At 44.7% G+C, this 21,233-nt stretch overlaps 1 protein-coding gene and 1 long non-coding RNA gene across 3 annotated transcripts in view; both read right to left on the reverse strand.

Moving 5' to 3' along the window:
- Nucleotides 1-1,140: 1,140 nt before the first annotated feature.
- LOC128853764 (uncharacterized) lies at nucleotides 1,141-16,684 on the reverse strand. Of its 2 annotated transcripts, none has more exons than XM_054081050.1 (20): nucleotides 16,474-16,684; nucleotides 15,473-15,652; nucleotides 14,866-14,995; nucleotides 14,622-14,715; nucleotides 13,922-14,072; nucleotides 13,403-13,565; nucleotides 12,421-12,546; nucleotides 11,184-11,246; nucleotides 9,125-9,247; nucleotides 8,647-8,802; nucleotides 7,965-8,018; nucleotides 7,191-7,408; nucleotides 6,804-6,880; nucleotides 6,516-6,626; nucleotides 5,858-5,944; nucleotides 4,907-5,014; nucleotides 4,594-4,715; nucleotides 4,258-4,380; nucleotides 2,874-2,916; nucleotides 1,141-2,219 (listed from the first exon to the last, which is right to left on the reverse strand). In XM_054081050.1, the coding sequence occupies exons 2-20, from the start codon at nucleotides 15,576-15,578 to the stop codon at nucleotides 2,142-2,144; spliced, it is 2,133 nt and encodes a 710-aa protein (XP_053937025.1). In that variant the 5' UTR covers nucleotides 15,579-15,652; nucleotides 16,474-16,684; the 3' UTR covers nucleotides 1,141-2,141. The 2 variants fall into 2 exon arrangements, with proteins under 2 accessions (XP_053937025.1, XP_053937026.1); XM_054081051.1 differs by having other exon boundaries at nucleotides 15,473-15,657.
- Nucleotides 16,685-18,770: 2,086 nt separating this feature from the next.
- Nucleotides 18,771-21,233, reverse strand: part of LOC128853703 (uncharacterized) — a 47,626-nt gene continuing 45,163 nt past the window's right edge. Inside the window, exon 11 of the long non-coding RNA XR_008452408.1 lies at nucleotides 18,771-21,167. This is a non-coding gene — a long non-coding RNA (uncharacterized LOC128853703). The remainder of the gene's footprint in view (nucleotides 21,168-21,233) is intronic.

The raw sequence follows: 21,233 nt of genomic DNA on the forward strand, positions 1-21,233 counted from the left end.
AATACAATATTTGGATGAGAGTGCTCCAGGAGCCCATAATTCCTCTCCAAATCATGCATTTCAATTTTTAATGAGCTCTGCTCATCTCCATTATACCTGGAGGAAAGCAGACGAGATCAGCCTTCAATTTACCTTTGGTGTTATCCTGTCACAGTCTCAGGGCACTAGGAAGTTGTTTTCTACTATGGTTGATTATAATGACTGTACCTGAGTGCCCAAAGTCAAGAGCAGATTTGCAGGGGAAGCGTCTCTCGTACATAAAAGATTGTATCATTATCTTTACTATAATCCTCACTATAAGGGCTGCTGTAATTCATTAAAATTCAGGAGTACATAAATAATGAATAGATATGCTATTTACTTACAGTAAATAAGCAGTTCCTGGCCTTTCCTTGTGATGGTAAATCTGGGGTTTAAGGGGTAACAAAGCCCCTGCCTTCACCTGCCCCCTCTCCTCGCTGTGCCTGGGCCCCAGGGTGACACCAAGCCTGCACCCAGGCTGAGCCCAGTGCGATGTCAGGGCTCAGTTGGGATTGCTCATCTTTACACCCACAGCAAGTGACAAAACACAATGTCACACCTCCTGTGGGCATGTCCAGGGTCTAACAAAAGGGATTGGTTTAGAAGTTCAGAACAGAGGCCCTTCAGAGCAGGCTGCTGCTTGGCCTCTGCATCTCTGGGAGAGCACCCAGAGAGCATCACAGGCCAGGCCGCCGGTCGGGAACAGAAAGCGCTCACACCAGAGCAAAGCTGAGAGCAGATACAGCACCAAAGATCAGTGTTGTCAGCTTCCTTCCCCCTCTTTCCCCGCCCCCCCTTTCAGCCATAGCAGGATCAGGAACCTTCTACACTCAGGGAGATGAGGTAAGAAAGATCTTATCATCAGGAACACGCAAGAAACACCTATCTTGGAAACTGGGATGAAACACCACAGTGCATCCCTAGGAGCAGAGACCAAAACCAGACAGTGCTTGGCCAGCCTTGCTGACACCCAGCAGAACCAGATTCCCGGGCATCAGGGGACCTCGCCCACCTCTGCTCATCCTGGCTGAACCTGGATGCCAGGAGAGGCAAAGCAACCAGTTGTTTTTAAAGAAATTAAAAAAAAATCACAAAAAAACCCCCAAATCCAAACAGAACTTAAAACATAATACAATTTTTAATATTACTTAACACTGTGTTGATTTTAATACATGTACATTTTTGTAGAAAAATTGATCAGCGTAGCTTATTTAGAGTAACTAAAGCTGTAAAAGCCACCAAAACCCTTAAATGTGCAAAATACAGACCATCACATTCAGATTTTACCCCGACAGCCAAACTACATAGGCAGATGTCACATCAGGGCAAAGGAGAAAAGTATTAACTAGGCTGGAAACAGTTTTCCACTTCCAGAGTCCAAAAATTAACTCTTAACCTTACCACTAGAATAAGGATTTGAGAAACCCAGAGAGCCACCAGCATCAGTCTAAGTCACCTATAGTAGAGAACAAAGAAAGTCCCACAGCTGGAACCCCCTAATTTTCTTGTTTACAAACAAGTCAAACTATTTACTGCACAGGGCTTTCCTGCATCTGGTTTCCTGAAGGAAGAAGACAGGCTTGAGTTAATGTCCTTCAGCCTCAAGAGTGGTTTACTTTTCTAACTGTACACTAAAGAACAGAGGGTAAGCGAGCAGCAGCTCAACGCGCGCTGCTGTGCCCCTGGAGAGGGGCAGTTGTCCTGCTATCAGTTGCTTTCTCAGTCGTTCCGCTGCACACATCTCGCCCACAGCGCATCTGTGCAACACAACAGAAATAAAACACTCACGGTGCTTTGTGTTTAGTCCCTGTTTCTCTCCCTCACTCCCCTCTGATCACCATCTCTCCACAGATCGGCTTTTTCAAAAGCTTAAACCCACTCCCTCTCTAAACAACTGCTTAATCCATGGGCCTGCAAGAAAGGAAACTTCCAAAGCAAGGCTGCTGAAATACAGCCACTGCTCACCACCTTGACCTGAGATTTCCTTTTCGCATTTGTCTGAAGTCAGTTTTTAGTTGAATGTTTATGGAGATCACAACCAAAGTGGAACACAAGAGATTCCAGGGAGGGATTTCTCAGATTAAAACAAACTGGAAAATATTCCTGAAAGATTTGGCAAATTACAGTTTTTCAAACATGTTTATGAACTTTGAGACTTCATGGTGAGTTGTGGTGCCAAGAGGCAGGTGCCTTAATCCCTGGAGAGAGATAAAAACATTAGTTGGCAAACTTAGGTAAGGTTTATAATAAATGACATTGACATACGTCATATTTGATACAGAATATATCAAATGAGACAGAATCAGGGAATTGTTTGGGCTGAAAGGGACCTTAAAGCCCCTCCAGTTTCACCTCCTGCCATGGGCAGGGACACCTCCCACTGGGTCAGGCTGCCAAAGCCCCATCCAACCTGGCCTTAAACATCTCCAAGGATGGCGCAGCCAAAGCTTCCCTGGGTAGCTTGGGCCAGGGCCTTTCCACCCTCATTGTGAACAGTTTCTTCCTAATGCCTAACCTAAATCTTCCCTCCTCCAATTTAAAGCTATTCCTCCTTGTACTGTCACTCCATGCTCTTGTTAAAAGTCCCTCCCCGGCTCTTCCCTTTTAGTACCGGAAGCCGCTCGAAGGTGTCCCCAGAGCCTTCTCTTCTCCAGACTGAAGAACCCCAACTGTCTCAGCCTGTCCTCAGAGCAGAGGTGCTCCAGCCCTTGAATCATCTTTGTAGCCCTCCTGTGGACCCGTTCCAACCTTTCCATATCCTTCTTATTTCAGGGATTACATTTAAACATCTAATTGATAAGCAATAGCATTGTCATTGATATATTAAACTCTAAAATACAAGAGATACTTACAGCATTGTGAAAGAAGTTGCAAAGATGCTTTGCCCATGGACACCTGAAAAACAAGATAAGGACTCTTAATCCATTTCCTCATAAAGACACACCTGCCCCAGTTTCAGCCCCTCTGTTTCGCATTGATCAAAGCTTTACAAGAAGCCTGATCCAACGATTCACGTCAGCTTCCAAGAGGAGATGACTTCAGCAACAGACGTACAGTAAAATAATTGAGACAAAGACAGGGCATAAGAAACAGGATTGCATCAGATCCCCGCTACAGCACGCTGTAAAGCTTCACAAACGAAAAAGGACAATTAATGGAATTGCAAATTTGTTACATACAGTGTAGCTCATAAAGTACCTCATTTCACTCATGTATTTTCTACACGCAATAGGCTAGAGAGGAGAAAGAGACTTTCAAAAAGGTCGATCTACATGCCCACAATTCCCACTGGAAGACAGCTGCTAAGAAGTGGATTCTCAACCTCACTCTGCTGCCACCACCTGTGTGTGAATTCAAAGTGCCAAAGTGTGCAATTACTCTCCCTTACAGCATACAACCACAGAGTCAATTAATTTTAAAACTATTATGTCAATACATTAAAGTCAATCGCTTTAAAGCCTGTAACGCTTTATCGCGTAACACAGGTGAGCAAGGATTACACTTACAAACAGCTGATGGTTTCAAAAATCAACACATCAGTGTTTTATTACCATTCATAATCAAAATAAAAGACAGAACTGTTTTTCCCACCCTCTGAAGCTTTGTGCTGCTGCAGAAAAAATGGTCTCTCCTTTATAAAAGGGAATAAAAACAAGAGGCACAAACCTAATGCTGTCCTCAGTTTGCATTACCCTGCATGTACGTTCCTGAATTTTCAGGTCTGGGTGGAGATCTACTCCCTCGCCACTACGTGAAGTATTTCTTATAGGTTTAAAAGGAACGTTGACATCTGTACACCCATTGTACTGGAGCTACTTTCAACTATCTTCTCTAGGTAAAGTTTTCTGCAGTTTTATGCCTCCTTAGAGCCGAGTAATTGCTGTGCTCTAAGTCCTAATCAGAGGTTTTTTGGTTGCTGTGGATGACGACAATATCTAAGTAACAGAACCAGGCTGTACCACATTTTACCTCAATGACTGCTCAGGGTTGCCAAGAGCAGATAATATGTTTTCACAACAATGGGCACTGGGAAGCGAGAAGGCCATGTGGTTGCAATAGGTAATACAGAGCAATTTCACGTCTACCACAAAACATCATGTTCAGTGTCTTTAGCACTGCTGTGAACAGGGAAGAATACAAACCAAGAATGAGCTGTGAGATAAGACTAAGAGGAAACTACACTAGTGTTGCAATACAATGATTTTCCGTTTGGCTATAACAAAGATTCACACTTACACATGGAGGTTCTCTGTAATAATGTTCAGAGTGAACAGGCCAATGGATTGCATCTTCTTGTGTCTGCAAGTCAGGAACAGGCAAACGAACTCACCCACGTACTGGGGACCAAGGTTTTGCCACCTAAGCAATAGAAAACCAGGAAACAGAACACAGCTGTTCAACAAGAGACAGCTTTCGTATTGATTCCTAGTGAGTTCTTTGCATTCTTGAGTTATCTAAAGCACTGGCCTAGCTGGTTGCAAAGAGTTCAGGTATCTCTGCTAAACATTAATGCTGCAGGAGTGCTCCTGTTTCCATAAACAGACAGGCTTCAGCGAGCAAGTGTTTACTCACAGTTTTAGCATCATTGCTTTCTGACTATTTAGATCTCTTAAAATCAGGTTGACAATGCCATGGAGAATGTGTTCTTCATAGGAAAGATTGTCCAGTAACAGCCTCAGAGCCCAAAAGTTATTCTAGAGAGAGACAAAATAAGACTGGTGACTTAACGTAATTGCAATCATTTCTTAAAAGACAGAATAAAGGGCAGCAAAGCTTAAGCTTTAACCAAGTTAAATACATATAAAATCTCCAGGTTGGTGTTACACAGATTTTTAATATCATCTGTTTTAATCTCATAGGACAGATATCAATATTTAGGACTCACCCCAAAAGCCAGGGCTATCTCTAAAAAGGAATTCAAGTACTGAAGATCAGAAAAAAGCATCTGTTGTACTGCTTGCACTGCGATAATAAGGCGAGCCTCGTGGTGCAACTACAGGAAGAGATAGCGACAGGAAGACATATTCAAAAGCCACTTTCATATTACTTGTACATCATATCCAGTCAAATCAGCACTAAGTAACTACCATTCCAGTCAGACAGGACATCCCAAAGAACCTTATGAAGATCAAAAGAAGAGAGGACAGAATGGGTACTTGTATTTATAAAGCGCATTGCGCCTGGTGCTCTCAAAGTCTCCACAGAAACACCGAGTCTCAAACCATCAGAGAAGCAGAAGTAGAATTAAGGGGAAAAACATCTGGCCCAGAAGTCACATATTTGGAGAGTAAGGTAAATGTAATTCCCTCAAGAGAAGTTAGAAGGGATAAGGTAGCTCCTTGCATATATTGACTGTATTTAATACAGGATATATCTCAAGGCATCTTTAAATCCGTTCCACTGCACTTGAAAGCATCATTCAAAACAAGTTTAGAAATTCTGGGCTATTCCAAGTTTTGATACAGTCACATTGGCAAGTCCCAAAGGGCAGTCTCCAGCCTGAACTAAACACCACAAGAGCACCTCGTGAGAAGTTGAGATGGAATCAATTACTACCAACCTTATCATTTTATAAGTGTTTATATTTGGACAGTGATGAAGTAGGACTTGTCCCAGGATGAATAAGGTTTCAGACCAGATGTAGTTTTCTCACTTCCAGGTATCTGCGCTAGCCTTTAGACTGCGCTAAAAACAGGCTTATGCTGATTCACCCCCCAAAATCTTCAAGCCTCCTCTTAAAAGCTTTTCATAACAATCCAAGCAATTTCAAACCCACTGTATCTCCAAGGACAATGAAATAAACGGTACATTTCCTTATTGATCTGTGCACGCTTACCTGAGAAGAAAAAATTGCAGGTGGTAAAGAAACATTGATTTTTGCTTTCAGCTCCTCCAGAAGGTCACCACTGGCAGCGAGCACGCCCTGAGACAGAAGTAATGAGTCACAATTAAAGGAAGTCCAGATACTCCACAACATCAAAGAGTGCCCAAGATGGTTCTCTTTAATGTGGTTTTATTTATTTGTTCAGCATTTCTGACCAATGAAGTTTTGTAAAATATCACACTGAAGGCTCTACAGCACTAACCAAACCATACCACATAACCTGTTCATTTTAACTTCAGATGACACTTATTTCTGTTCCTGTGAAGAACCCATACCCAGGTACTGACTCTTCAGGACTGTCTGAACACATTTTTCTTCATCTGCTTTCCTGTCTGGTTTGTTACTTGGTCCATCCCAACATTACAAGATACAGAATCAGTATTAGGCATAGAGCTTCAAGCAGAGTTAAACTGTTGACTGTTGCATTTAACACTCCTGAATCACATCATCTGCAAAGTGCTACATTTGCCACACACCACAGGAGTATTTGTTAAGGCACTGTAAAGTTAACCTCAGTATTTAGAAGAATGAGCCAATGCGCACATCAAGTGAAGTCTTGCACAAAGCCAAGACAACGGATTCTCTCATATCTTGGTGTTGTTTCAATTACCTTTTGGAAGTCAAGCGGTGGCTCTTTCAGGGACAGGGGATGTAGGTGCCCACTCTTTTCCAGCACGTTACTGCTCCCCAAGATCATGATGAGGGAACTCCAGCATTTAGGCTGAAACACAGGATGTTTGTTTTATAAAGTCAAATCCCTTGACAGAGGTGTAAACTCTTCAGAGGAAAGGGTTCTGACAGTAAACTCTTGTGTTACAGAGGTAACTGGAAAAACAGGTAAGGGAGAAAAACATTTGACAGGCCACAGAAACACGGATTATTATTAATAGAGACTCACATTTCTGTATAGTGACACGTTGCTGTAAAGGAGCCTGAGTGCCTGCTTAATTAGAACACTGTCTTTCATGGGAGGCCCTGCAAGTAGAAAAGAAAACCCCAAAACATATCTTATAAGCCCTGAATAACTAGACAGTAGGAACACAAACAGGATGACAACTTACAGATGTCTCTACAGAAACCTAAGAGAAGGGACAAACAAGTGTCTACAGTTCTTTCATAATGTTTTGTAGGTTCCAAATAGAGAAAGAACTTCAGCTGTAAAATGCTATTCCAGAAAGTTGCCAAGAACTGGATAAAACTTAGACTGAGCCACCACAGCAGGTGACCCAGAACCAAGCCTTTATTATGTAACTCACACCATATGTAAGCAAGAAGTCACACTTGCCAACTGCTATCCAGGACCCAGTGTCTAGCATTTCTTTTCCAGTGGGGACACTGCCTGTTCTGAAGATCTTCAGGTATATCTCAAACTGGATCGGTGTTATCCGGCAGGCAGAACAGCAGGCGAGGCTGCTAATGGGAAACAACAGCAAATGCGCAGCATCGAGGAAGTCTCCGGTTTTACACAAATAGAATGGGATTTTATCTCGAAGGTCTCTTAATCTGGAAAGAAGAAAGAAGTGAATATTTGATTTTCACTAACGTGATAGTTTTTACAATATGTATTTATAGGTCTGATTACGCTTGACCAAGGATAAGTTACATCCGATAAGTCAGAAGTTCATCGCACTGCAGTATTACTTTCACTTAGCAAACAGCCAAAATTCTACTGCTTTTCATAGAACCATGGAACGGTTTGGGTTGGAAAAGATGTTAAATATCATCTAGTTCCACGCTGCTGCCACAGGCAGCGGCACCTTCCATAGGATCAGGTTGCTCCAAGCCCCAGCCAACATGGCCTTGAACACCTCCAGGGATGGGGCAGACACGACTTCTCTGGACAACCTGGGCCAGGGCCTCCCCACCCTCACGGGAAAACATTTCTTCCTAGGATCTCACCTCAACCTCTTTCATCATTCCCCCTCCTCCTACCCCAGCACTCCCTGATCAAGAGCCCTCCCATCTTTCCATTCTGCTAGTTTATTACATGTTGAAGAAACACAGACTGAGACACAATCTTAAGGCAAATAAACATTTAAAAAAGAAAAAAGTCATTTACCCTTTGATATCATTGCATTTCACAGCTTTCAGGTAGCGAACAACTTCTTTAAAACTGGAGAGAAAAAAAAAAAGAGGACAAGTAGGAAGAGGAAGTGCAAAGCTATAAACAGGTCAAATATTTACCACAATTAACAAAGCAAAACAGATTTTCCTCTGCAAGAGACATTGCATGACAGGACAGAAATAGAACTGGCGGAGAGTAACAGTTAGAAATAAGTTCCAAGAAGCTGTCCACAGATTCTCTCTGTACTCTGGCAAAAGAAAACAGGAGGTTGCCTGTCAGTTTAATGCTTTAATTGATGGTGTTCTGTTGAATAGACTTCTGAAGACCCAGAGGCTAGAATGCACTTTTTTGCTGTCTTCTGCCTCTGACAAACAGAATTTGTTCTAAACATGAGCATCTAAAACCTACTGAGGTTATCAAATTATCCACTTCAAGGTTGTTTTCTGGTTCTGAAGTGTTCAAAGGGCTTGATTCTGCTTTTTCCAAAAAGCTACTGGCCTTGTTAACCTCTACTGGGCATAGGCAGCTTTGAATGTGTCTTTGTTTTATATGTTTCACCATTATGCAGAACCCCTGCAGACATTAGGGACACATTACACTGCAGGAAATACCACACAAAACGTAGAAGTTGAGTTCATAAAATGAAAATTCCAAACCAAGACGAAACCAATCTTACTTCTTTTTGTCTACCAATCTCCCCACTCGAGCCTCTATCACAGGGAGCGTTTCCCACAGAGATACTTTTCTTCCTTTCTGTGTTCTTTGACCAGTGATGTTCTGGCCCTTTAAAACTGTGGTCAGTAATCCATGGTCCCATGGCACAACATTCAAGCTGTAAGTACAAAAATAAAGCCATTTTTAAGTACGTTTTGGTGGTACAGCTTAATTTGTTTCCTTTAAGTAACATGAAGGTTTACCAATATCTTGAGGTTTATAGCTCACTTTTGTGGAGGGAACAAGGAGGACAACAACTTAGCCATAATATCAAACAACATCTCTTACCTGTAAGAACAGGACAAGTACCAAGCAGCAAGTACTGAAATCTTCCTATAAAACACTCACACCATCACTGAAAGAAACATTCTATGTAGCTGCTTTCAAAACAGGCAACTGGATAAAAAGCATATGCTGTAAACAAACCCCAAAGCACGTACCTGTTTGAGAAGCCAAAACAGTGACATGGAAGCGCGATGGACTGAAAAAAATTTACAAACTTTTCATACAAGTTTTTTGGGAAGTCACACAACACCAGCATCCTCTGAAGATGGGTTGTGATCCTGTGTTTTGGAAAGGAAGTAAAAGGAAAAGAAAAATCAACATATCTTAGAATCAGAAGAATGACTCATAAGTTGTTGTGTCTTTCTTAATCCTATGGGAAACCATCCTACAGAAGTTTGGGGGGGGGTTTAGTTAAATGTCAGACAGTTTGAATTTGTATTTAAACTTATGTTATAAGATTGGTAGTGAATAACAGTATTGCTCTTTTGTTATTAAACACCAGTAAAACCAAGGTTCTGTGGTTTCAAGTTTTGAAATAAAGGTCTCCAGACCATGGCATGATTTGGCTTAGAAGGGACCTTAAAGCCCATCCAGTTCCACCTCCTGCCGTGGCCAGGGACACCTCCCACTGGATCAGGAGGCTCCAAGGGCCATCCAACCTGGCCTGGAACACCTCCAGGGATGGGACAGCCACAGCTTCTCTGGGCAACCTGGGCCAGGGCCTCCCCACCCTGAGCGTGAAGAATTTCTTCCTAATGTCTAATCTAAATCTTCCCTCTTCCAATTTAAAGCCGTTCCCCATCATCCTATCACTATACGTGAGAAACACTGTAGAAATATATGATAAATGCGAGTGACCTGATCAACCCGAGCTCCTGGCAACTTCAAAGCTAGTGAAACCATTTTTGTCTTAACTTAAAACTGGAGATAATGCACTTGACACAAAGAAGAGTTTAATCCTCTAAAACTGGGGGAAGAAGGCAAATAATTCCTATTCTTTTAAAGTAAGAAATTAAAAACATCAAAAATAGAAATTGAAAATGAGAACTGATATAGGATTTAGGTTATACCTGTCATTAGTGTCAAATAAGAGATGAGAATATATAATTGTTTTTGAGTGCTCCTGAAAAAAAAGTTAATTCATTAATCTTCTCTTTCAAGTGAATTTTGGGTTAAAGGTGAAATACAAAGCTAAAACGAGAAATGAATTAAGCCAAGTGAGCAAGATGTCCTCATTCACCAGCCTCGGGGGAACTCCACTGTGTTACAACCCTGACTACTCTATCCCAGTGGAGCACAAGGCCGCTGTTTTGATCTCCTACAGACACTATTTACTCTTTGGCTTAAGAACTACAAGCAGCTGCCTGACACCACCTTCTGGTCTGGCCTCACAGCACACTCCTAGACTACAGTCAAGAATCACAGAGTCACAGAATGACCTGAGATGGAAGAGACCCACAAGAATCAAGTCCAACTTGATTCGAGAATCAAGAATCGAGTCCAACTCCTGTCCCTGCATAAGGACAACCCATACCATGGGTCTGAGGGCATTGGTCAAAAGCTTCTGGAATATTGTTCAGCTTGGCACCGTGACTGCTTCCCTGAGGAGCTGTTCCAGTGCTCCCCCACCCTCTGGGAGAGAATCTTTTCCTAATGTCCAACCCAACCCTCCCCTCCCCTAGTACATTTTCCTGCCGTTCCCTCAGGTCCTGAGTAATCCATCTTTTAGGCTTTGAGTTTCCCATTGAGTTATTCTCCTTTGAGGCAACAAAGAAGGGCTTGAGCATTTATGTGGCTCTAAATAAAGCAGATAGTCACTCTCTTGTCCTTCACAGAAAGGGACTAACATTAAATAAAGCTTCTAAAAATCTTGATTTATAGTGAGCTGCTGTAGAACCTGAGAGCACACTGAAGTCCCTGCTCATCAGGCTGATCAGTGCATGTTGTTGTTTATTTCTTCTGCCTGTCATTACCCATCCACAGAGTATATGCTGCTCTTGCTCTGCTCGACCCTGATAAGAGCTCCTGATGCTACAGCAGCATAAGGTTATATACCTCTGCAAGTTTACTTCTGGCTATTAAAAGCTAAATCATTCACTTTTTTGATTCGTGCCTTTGTACAAAAGCCATTTCAAATGCATTTTAAATGCCTGCAGAAAGTTTGCAGCCAGCAATGACTCCATTGCCATCTCAACATTGTAAGATGAGCCTTACCTTTGCAATAGACAAGGGACAGCAATCTTCAGTGATGCCATATGACCAAGGTTCTGCCAGTTTCTAAGAGGGGAGGAAAAAAGCACTAATTAAGGTTTGGCTGATTATTCTCCCTTTTCCCCTTCTCTATAGTCAACTGCTTAAGAAAACACTTTATTCCTAAAAAGCATTGGGAACTCTCATGCTAATAAAAATTATTCCAAACAAATAAAATGAGTGCTCAAAGTCTAAGACACATTTTAGAATTAACGGTTTTCCTGCAGCACTGAAACAAACCTTCTAACGTGTCACGCGAGACTACTGTGGGCACAGCTTTGCTTTTACAGGGCCACATATCATCATCCCATGAGGGCCAAACCACATCCCACATAACTACAGCGAATGCTGCAGGACTCTAAGCGTACAAAAGAGAGACCTACCCAAATAATGCATCCAGCCCACTCTTTGCAAGCCCTGACAGTTCCTCAGAAAGAATTGCAGAGGAGCTGCTGTTTCTGGCCTGTCGAACCAATTCGGACCACATTTACTTCTTTATAAAAAGCTTTGAATTAAAGCCCCAAAGTAGACAGGTTTTGCAAAGCAAAGCTCTGGGACCTTGCTCAGGCTAAAGAGCAATCAAAGATGAAACAGCTGTGATATAAACAAGAAAGTAACCAACCCAAGGAGTAAAGACTGAAGTATTTGAAGTCTGGTTTTACCAATCATGCAGCCCTCTCAGCTGCAGAACAGCCTCCAGACTTACAGGAGGCATCTAAAACTTATTGCCCAAGAAACATCACATCCTCTCTTCCACCCAGTTCAGAAGCGGATGTATCTTCACACAATGCAGCTTGTGCATTCTTTCCAGGAAAGCTGCCCTGCCTCTGAACCTTCTCTCAAGGAATTAGCCCCGCCTACCATCATTTGCTGTCTGTCACCCTCCCTCCTCCCAGTTCCCATCTCAAATTCCTTCCCCTTGTTGGAGATCATCTCTCCCCCCTTCGTGACTCACTCTCACTTAACTTCTTCCTCTCATATCCAATCTTCAACCTGCTCTTTTCCCCAAAATCCCTTCCTGTAACCAATATCCTTTCTTCCTCGGGTGTACTCCTTTCTCTCTCACTGTGCTGCAGCCAGAGCACTGATCTTCACGCTGTCTGAACACATAATAAATGGAAAACCAGAACTGTCTTGCTTAGTCTCTTTCTCTGGAGGAGCAAATGAAGATTATGCACTAGATGTGGAACCAGATACTTACAAAGCAGGATCTTTATGAAGCGCTATCTCTTTAGCTGCTCCCAGAAACATGACAGCAGCAGCTTTAGGACTCTCTTTTTCTGCCTGATTTAAAAATCTTGTTACCAGTGAAAAAACTCCGGAATACCTAAGAAAGCAAAGCAGTCCATGAGATACAAAGGGTCTGCATGATGCACTTTGTAAACAAATTGCAATTGTGACCATTCTACAGTCTGAGAGCAAATTGAGTTGCTTTTCCTTGAAAAGGATTTATAGGATGGTGAGAAGGTATTTGCACAACCATTACTTTAAGCATTTTAAAGGCACATGCCATTGAGTCAAAGCTGAACCCCATACTGAAAAACATATTAGTAAAAATACAGGCTTTACTTTCATGCTTTCCCAGGCTATAACAATCAAGGATTTTATAAAGTCAGGCTGAGAGAGTTGAGGTTGTTCAGTGTGGAGAAGAGAAGGCTGCGGGGAGACCTTGGAGCAGCTTCCAGTACGGAAAGGGGCTCCAGGAAAACTAGGGAGGGGCTGTTGATCAGGAGGTGTAGGGATAGGACGAGGTAGATTAAGATGAGATCTCAGGAAGAAATGTTTTGCTGTGAGGATGGGGAGGCCCTGGCCCAGGTTGCCCAGAGCAGTGGTGGCTGCCCCATCCTTGGAGGTGTTCCAGGCCAGGTTGGATGGGGCTTGGAGCCCCTGATCCAGTGGGAGGTGTCCCTGCCCATGGCAGGGGGTGGAACCGGATGGGCTTTGAGGTCCCTTCCAACCCAAACTGTTCTATGGAAGTGTCTTAATATAACACAAAAAATGTATTTAAATATGTATTTAAGGGGGTGTTTAAATGACATCCAAGTGCAATTTAATAACTCACTGGCCAAGTAAGTTCTCTCAATTATGTTTTTGCCACGATTCCAATTATCACTTGACTAAAGCAAAGCAAACATGCACCGATTAGCACGTACAGCAAGTTGCCGAGTTTTGTTGTCACTCACTTGTATACAACCTCCATGTTTCGTGATCTGCAGATATTGCATTGCCCAGGCGGCAGTTTTGGGAGGCAGAAGCATTCATGTTGTGTGGGAGGCATTCTCTCTCCAACCAGATACTTACTATATTCCACAGAAAGTTCCTGGATAAACTTTATTAGCAGATTTCCTAAGAGAGCAAACAGATATGAAACTGTTAATGCATTTCATTTTTTCCTTCAAAACTAAAAGAAATAGAAAGATAATTCTAAGTACCCCACATAAAATGTTTAACAAGTTACTTGCACCCAATCTTAGTGGCCAGGAAAACTTTGATGCTTCTTCCAGAGGGAGGGAAGCAGACAAGCGGGACCTGCAGAGCTGTGTCTGGTCCGAGTATGGCCCAGATAGAGAGCAGCAGCAGTAAGCTCTCAAGCCTTTGCACAGGGAGAGTTGTGGGCAAGACAAGCTGTTCATCAAGCCACAAACCCAGTATCCAAAGTGAGCCACAGGTCTCCCAGGACAGAATGAGAGTATAACGCTTACCACCATGCCGAAGATCTGCATCTATGTCTGTGAGCTCCAAATTGAACATTACAAGAACGCCAGCCAAGGCAAAATCACGCTGTTCCTTCCAGAATTTGCTTTTGTTGTGTGCATTGCAGTGACAGAGGGAAAGCGTTGTCCAATTCTGGCACTATTTCATAAAACATGAAAAAAAAGGGAGAGGTTTTGCCTACTTCTTTTTCCTTTACTTTTTTTTTTTTTCCTAGATGAGCAAATCTAAAGTTCCTGAGTGAAGGACTACCACCAGGCAAGCCCAGAGCAAAGTATTTTGACAGTCAGAGCAAGAGGCCAATACAGCAACAATGCAATATCATGGCAAACAACAAAAAAAACAAGCCCACAGTCAATCCTGAATACCTCACCGAGTCTCTCCGGGAGTCTGGTTCAGTAATTTGATTCCATGAAATGCACTGTGTACCTAAAGAGGTACTTTTGTTATACCCAGTGAACATCTACTCCATCAACTGGCTGGACTACCAGAAATAAACCCTGACAGTGACTACATTTTTAGTAGCATTGTGAAGCAGACGGATATCAACAATTAAGAGAGTAGTTGTTAAAATAACCCATTTTCATGTATCATTTATTCTTTTAGCTTAAGAGTGACTTCTTTTAAAGGGAATGTTTAGGAATTGAGTTGATTCAAAGCTGTGCAGTTCTCAGCTACAGCTCCTCTTACCTCAGAAGCCAGCTTATCACAAACATAGCAGTAGCATTGATTACAAATATCAGCATTTTTTCCAAGGGGCGAGCATGTATCGCATTCTGTTCGTCTACAGAGCAGAAAACCAGAAGGAAACAAGTTACACACACAATTCTACTTCTGCTTTCAGCTGTTAAAAAAGCTCACATGGTTACTCGACAAGGCAGACTAAATGTGGAAAATGAAACCCCCAGATTAACCTCCATGCCACTGAACCTACTCAAATGGGTGTGTAGTACAGTCATATCGTGCATGAGGCATCACTTTTGGTTGTTTACAAAAAGTAACCATTAGTTCACATTCCTCGTCCACAACTTCTTCAGATTTCTCCTCTCCTGAGGCAGATTTCTCTGTAGAGAATAGAATACACAGTGTAAATCAGTATAAAGTTAATGACAACTTCATTACACATTCAATCAGTTACTGGCATTTATTTTTCAAAGATGCTTTAAGGCACAAATTTTATGATTTCACAAGGTGCCAGTATGAACGGTACACTATTCTGGGATAAAAAACTTCCACATGCTATCAAAACAGAGGTAATTTAATCAAAAAGGATCCAATCAGCAGGGAAAAAGCCCACTCTCAGCTAGGTTTGTAACATTTTCAAACTACACAGCAGTCTCCTTTAAGGCAACTAGTGGGGTCAAAGAAATCCCCAAAGTTATGAAAAAATGGCAATTCCTCCTGATTTTATTTATTTTCAAAGTGCTTTGTTTTCCTAGCAGCAGAAAGACACGTTTCAAGCCTGTCATGTAACATTTCACCTCAGTTTGCTTCAAAAGTTCAATACAGAACTTCCTCGACAAAAAGAGTGCCAGACTTACCCAATGGGTCTACCAACAGAACTGAACTCCCAAGGGTGCTCTCAGCTTCATCATCACTGATCAGGATGATGCTCTGCTCTTCCTCTTCTCTTTTTGATGGCCCCATGGTCACTGAACTCCAAAGCAAAGGAGCTAGTCGGCAGCAAGTAGGACACAAGGATAGTTCCTACTTTGAAGGCCCTTTCCTCAAGAAGGGAAGAAAAAGACTTCTTCAAGATCCAGACTCCCAGCGCAGATCACCTGCTCCCTCACTCTCCCCAACCTCAAACAAAAGAACTCCAACCTCCCCCATAAACCCATCTTGACCCTCCTGCAATAGCCTCCTGCTCCTCCTCTCCTCATCGTCCCACCTGCCCCTGAACATGGTGGATTCTCCCTTTCCTCAGCCCAAGCCCCAGGAATCCCCACTCTCCACCTGCCCCCCAACCAGCTGGGTTCTTCCCCTCCTCACTCCAAGCCCCATGAATCCTCTCCTCCACCATCCTGCCTGCCCCCCAACCAACTGGATTCTCACTTTTTCCACTCCAAGCCCCATAAATGCCCTCTTTTTCCCACTGGACCCCCTGCCCCAACCCAACTGGATTCATCCTCTCCTCACCCCAAGCCTCATGAATCCCCTCCTCTCCCCCACTCTCCCCCTGCCCCCAACCTACTGGATTCTTCCTCTCCTCACCCCAAGCCCCAGGAATCCCTTCCTTTCCCCGTTGGGCCCCAGCTGCCCCCCAACCAATTGGGTTCTCCCCCTCCTCACCCCGAGCCCCACAGACCCCTTCCTCACCCCCACTGTCCCTCCTGCCCCCCAACTAGAAGGATTCACCCCGTCCCCACTCCAAGCCCCATAAATCCCCTCCTCTCCTCCACCATCCAACCTGCCCCCAACCACTGGGTCCTCTTCCTCCTCACCCCAAGCCCCACGAATCCCTTCCTCTCCCCATTGGCCCCAATGGCCCCCCTCACCCCCCAACTTTCTCCCAACTCTCGCCCCGTTTTCCTCCCCTCACCATCCAATCCCACCAGCCCCGCTGGGCCTCGAGCGCTCCCGCCGAGCCCCTCAAACCCGCCACATTTTGAAGGAGGGAATCGCTTCCGAGGCGGCGGCCCCGGCCGGGCCCGTGCGGTGACGCCGCCGCCGCCGCTTCCGCCCTGAGCACGGGGCCGAGGGGCCGAATGGGGCCGCCATCTTTAGTGGGGGCCGCGAGAGGATGGAGTGGCCGCCATGTTTAGTGAGGGCGGGGGGGGGCGGGCATAGCACTGCGTGAAACCGCCATGTTTAGTGAGGGCAAGGGGAGTCGGGGGGGGGGGGCACGCAGGGCATGGTGTGGCGCCGCCATGTTTAGTGAGGGCAGAGAGTTCGTGGGGCGCCGCTCCCTCGACGCCCACGTCCCGCGGGGTTCAAATGAAGCCCAGCACCGGGGGCGTGGAATTGGCGTTACCAGGGTCCTGCAGGATCTTGATGTGCAAGGCCTTGCAGGGGGACAGAGGAAGGTGGTGAAGCTCCATGGCCTCTCCTGCTGCCGTTTGGGGGGTGTCGTGGTGGCGCAGGAGCCGCGGTGCCCCCCTGCACCCGTCCCTGTCTCAGCACCCCCAGGTCCCTCCCTGCAGGCAGGAGTCGCTCCCTGTCCAGCCAGGCCTGAGCCACCGCAGGCACCGCCTGGGAGAGCGTTCTGAGCTGGAAGGGACCCGCGAGGACCATCGAGTGCAGCCCCTGTCCCTGCCCAGGACACCCCAATGTTCTCACCATGGGGCTGAGGACATTGGCCAAACGCTGCTGGAATCTTGTCAGGCTTGGTGCCGCGACTGCTCCTCTGAGGAGCTGCTCCAGGGCTCCCCCACCCTCTGGGGGAAGAACCAGTTCAGAGAATCATTGAACGGTTTGGGTTGGAAGGGACTGTTCACAGTCACCATTCAGGTGACTCCAGGGTCATTCAGTCACCCCCTGGAGTGAGGAGGGACATCTTTAACTCACTCAGGTTGCTCAGAGCCCCATCCAACCTGACTTTGAATGTTGCCAGGGATGGAGCTCCACCACCTCTCTGGGCAACTTGGGCCAGTTTCACCACCCTCAGTGTGAAACATTCTTCCTAATATCTAGTCTAAACTTCTCTGTTAGTTTGAAACCCCTTGTCCTCTTGCTACAGGTCCTGGTAAAAAGTCTTTCCTCGTCTTTCTTATCAGCTGCCTTTAAGTACTGAAAGGCTGCAATGAGGTATCCTCAGTCTTCTCTTCTCTGAGCTGAACAACCCCACTCTCCCATCCTGTCTTCATAGGGGAGGTGTTTCTAAGGTCCACCTAACCCTCCCCTCGTGCATCTTTCCATTCCCTTGGATCCTGTCATTGGTCACCGGAGAGAGGCGATCAGTGCCTCCTCCTCCTCCGCTTGTGAGGAAGCAGTAAACAGCAATGAGGTCTCCTCCAGGCTGACCAAGTGACTTCAGCCTCTCCTCATGCATCTTCCCCTCTAAACCCTTCACCAATTTTTTGGTCTCCAGTAGCTTTAGATCCCTTTTTTTGGTGCCCAAAACTGCAAGCAGTACTCAAGGCAGGACAGTGGCATAGAGCTGGACAATCGCCTCCCTCAATCAGCTAGCAATGCTGTGCTTGATGGTTGTACTGCATGTGGTCATCCCTAAAATCATGGCTTCCGTCATGGCTCTTCCTTCTGCCAACCCATCAGGAGATCAGTGAGGAAAAGGCCACCTCCAACAGGTCAGAATTTCCCCAGTAACACTAGATGGTACCAGAGCTCCACACAGGCTCAGGCAGGACCAGCCAGCCAGAAAGTACCTCGAAATTGGAAATTCTGAAACATGGAAAGCTGGAGATGTAAAGCCGCAATATAGCAATATGCTGTTGGCAAAGTAAGCGCTTTTTCTATGCAAGAAAGCAGACAAGGGAGTTGTGAATAAAATAAGATTTTCCTGGTTTTCAGGGCAGCAAACATAACAGTATTTGTGGATAAAAATTATCAGCAAAGTGGAGGTGTTAGAGCACTGGATAGGGAAGCATTAGAGGACAAATGTTCAAGGAATTTTCATTGCTAGCAACTATTTAAGAGTTAAGGAAAATCGAGGAAGTACTTTAACTTGAGCAGAAACTGCGGTAAAATCATAAAAATGAGGTGCATTCCTGTCTCATTAATATTAAGAACTCCTGAAACAGCCCTCAAAATAGGATCACCTTTTTCTGTCAGCGGCTGCACACATCGCGAGGTGCTGCCTGAAATATTCATGCGTTAAAAAAAAGGTCTTCCTGCAAATGAATATTTATTCCATGAATAATCTTTAATGTCTTCGTGGCTTTCAACACATTCGGGCAAAATGTTTCAAGTTTCTGTGCTTACTATGAAAACCTAAACCCGACACCTAAATAGGTGGCCTGAATTCAGCCACGTGGAGCACTTGCAGTAGAGACATCATTTCCTTCATGGAGTTGCTTGTGTAGCATGACAGCATTTTAACAGCCTAGAGTAACTCAGCACAGCAATTTAGGTAATGAAATGAAGTATTGAGATAGCAGGGAGAAATAATAAAGGCAGAACTGGCGCTTGGCCAGAATAATTCTTCTGAAGCTCTGCTCTCATGTGGCCTTATGAGATGATCTTATGGCTAAATATGGTCAGGACTTCAGTGCTGCACCTCATCCAAAATACAGCAACGCTGGTGTTTCCTCTCTTTCCAGATGAAGAGTTGGCGTCTGTGTCCTATTTTTAGTGGTGTGGGTGTAAAATATGTGGTTAAATTTCATATCGCCTGAGCTCAGCCTGCTCTGCCATGTGGGGTTTCATGCCCAGACCTAGCAAAGCTCAAGGTCTGGGACTGACGTCACAGGCTCCTGCTTCACGGTCTTCATCTTCTAGGTCAGTGTCTTTTGCGTCTGGGGTGAAAAGACAGCTCTCCTGCTCTGTGAGCCTGTAAATAACACATGACACCCCATCCAAAGGCACGAGCTGTGTGAAGTAAGTAAAAAGAGAAGGAGCTTCCCATGAACTCCTGCAGTCACAGTGAGAGGACCAGTGATTGGGCGGTCAGTCCATTTCAATGGCCAGCAAGAGCTGGTCCATAACCTGCTAGAAATGTCTCAAAACTCACCTGGAAATGCAAACAGATTCTTCTGTTTGTGTTTCAGCACTAGAGCAACAGCTTTCCCAATCGCCTCACAGCACAGACTACTCTGCCGTGCACTTGCCGCTGCCCCTTTCTGCATGAATTCTCTGCTGCTGTTTTCTGGGGCTTGGTGCAGCATGGGGTCATGTTTGTCAGCTGCCTGGAACAGCAGTAGAGATTTCAGAATCGGGAAGATGAGGGGCGGTTGGAATTAGATGATCTTTCAGGTTCCTTCCAATCCAAACCATTCTATGATTCTATTTGGGGATATCTGATAAACATGAAATAAAAGAGTTGAATATAGATAATTATCAGCTGCAGGCTGGAAGGTGAGACATAAAGGAAGGAATACACAATGCCATGCATCAGTAAAGCCATCACTCTGCCCATTACTTCCCCAAAAAGCCCTGCCATGCTCCTGGTTTATTTTACAGGGAGGAAGTGTGGAAGGGTCCCAGACTGGACCCACATCTGTGCTTCCAGGAGGCCTGACAAGGAGCAGCCTGGATCAGGTTGAGGCATTACCTGAAGATGCTGAAGACTTCTGCTCCCTGGGATTGAACACCCTAGGGTTGGAGGAAGGCGTTTCTATCTACCAGCACCAGAAGCAAAGTGGAATTTCTCTTTGACCACAACAGCAGAGCTGTAGAGCGAACAGACCATTAAAATGGTGCATGGTAATGACCTGACAAAGTGTCATCTGCTCCGTGGAATCAGCTCTGCTCGGGTTTCATAAGGAAACAGGACTTAGGTGATTGTAACATGCTTATGAGTGAATGATGGGCCCTGTTTGTAGCTTGATGTTGTTGAGATGGGAGAAAACCATCCTCATTCTCCAAAAACCAGGATCTGAGAGGCACAGTTGAGGAAACCCACACCTTATTGTGATGGAAGAAGAAAACGGTAGCAGAGCAAGAAGAAATGGGTTAGCTTGGGGCCCGCCTTAGAACTCTCTACCTCTGTCTAAATGAGAAACAAGCTTTTACTTGAACCTAGGTTTTGTGAGGAAATGCAATGTATGTTGACAGCCTGTGTATGGGTGTATGTTTCCCTCCAGCACCAACCCCTGGTAATTACTGAATTCTGGTGCTGGTTTCAACAGCTGGCAGAAGTCCCAAAGGTAGCAAGCTCCTAAAAGTATTGCGATAAGAGAGACGTGTGTGTATGTGAGAGAGAAACCCTCCATTTATGCCTTCTCTGACTTCAACCATGATCAGAAAACTACAAATCCCCAAAGAGATAAGATAAAAATTCCCAAGCCTTGGTACCGTTCTTATCTATGAGACAACAGAGAGTCCACACAGGAGAAAATGGTTAAGAAAGGGACTCTGGGGTGGCTCATCAGGCAGGAATAGCTCTGGATGAGGCGTTCATCATGTCTTTTTTCCCCTTGTGGCTGCTGTGGTGTCTAAGAAGGGGTGAAAGCCTGCTGCAGCCCCAGTACAATTGCGTTTAAAGGTTCACCGGCTGTGAGGCACAAATCCATTGGAAACCAGGCTTCAGTACTTCCAGCACTCACAGGACAACATGGGTTTTCAGTGCTTGAAAGCAAATGGTTCATATAGCTCGTTCTTATAATTCCTTTCCTTCCCCTGCAAATAAGTAGAAATGAGATGCTATGAGAAAGACTGTTCTTAGGGTATTTCAGGCCCCATAAA

The sequence above is a fragment of the Cuculus canorus genome, chromosome 15, assembly GCF_017976375.1.
Source record: "Cuculus canorus isolate bCucCan1 chromosome 15, bCucCan1.pri, whole genome shotgun sequence".
Classification (NCBI taxonomy): domain Eukaryota; kingdom Metazoa; phylum Chordata; class Aves; order Cuculiformes; family Cuculidae; genus Cuculus; species Cuculus canorus.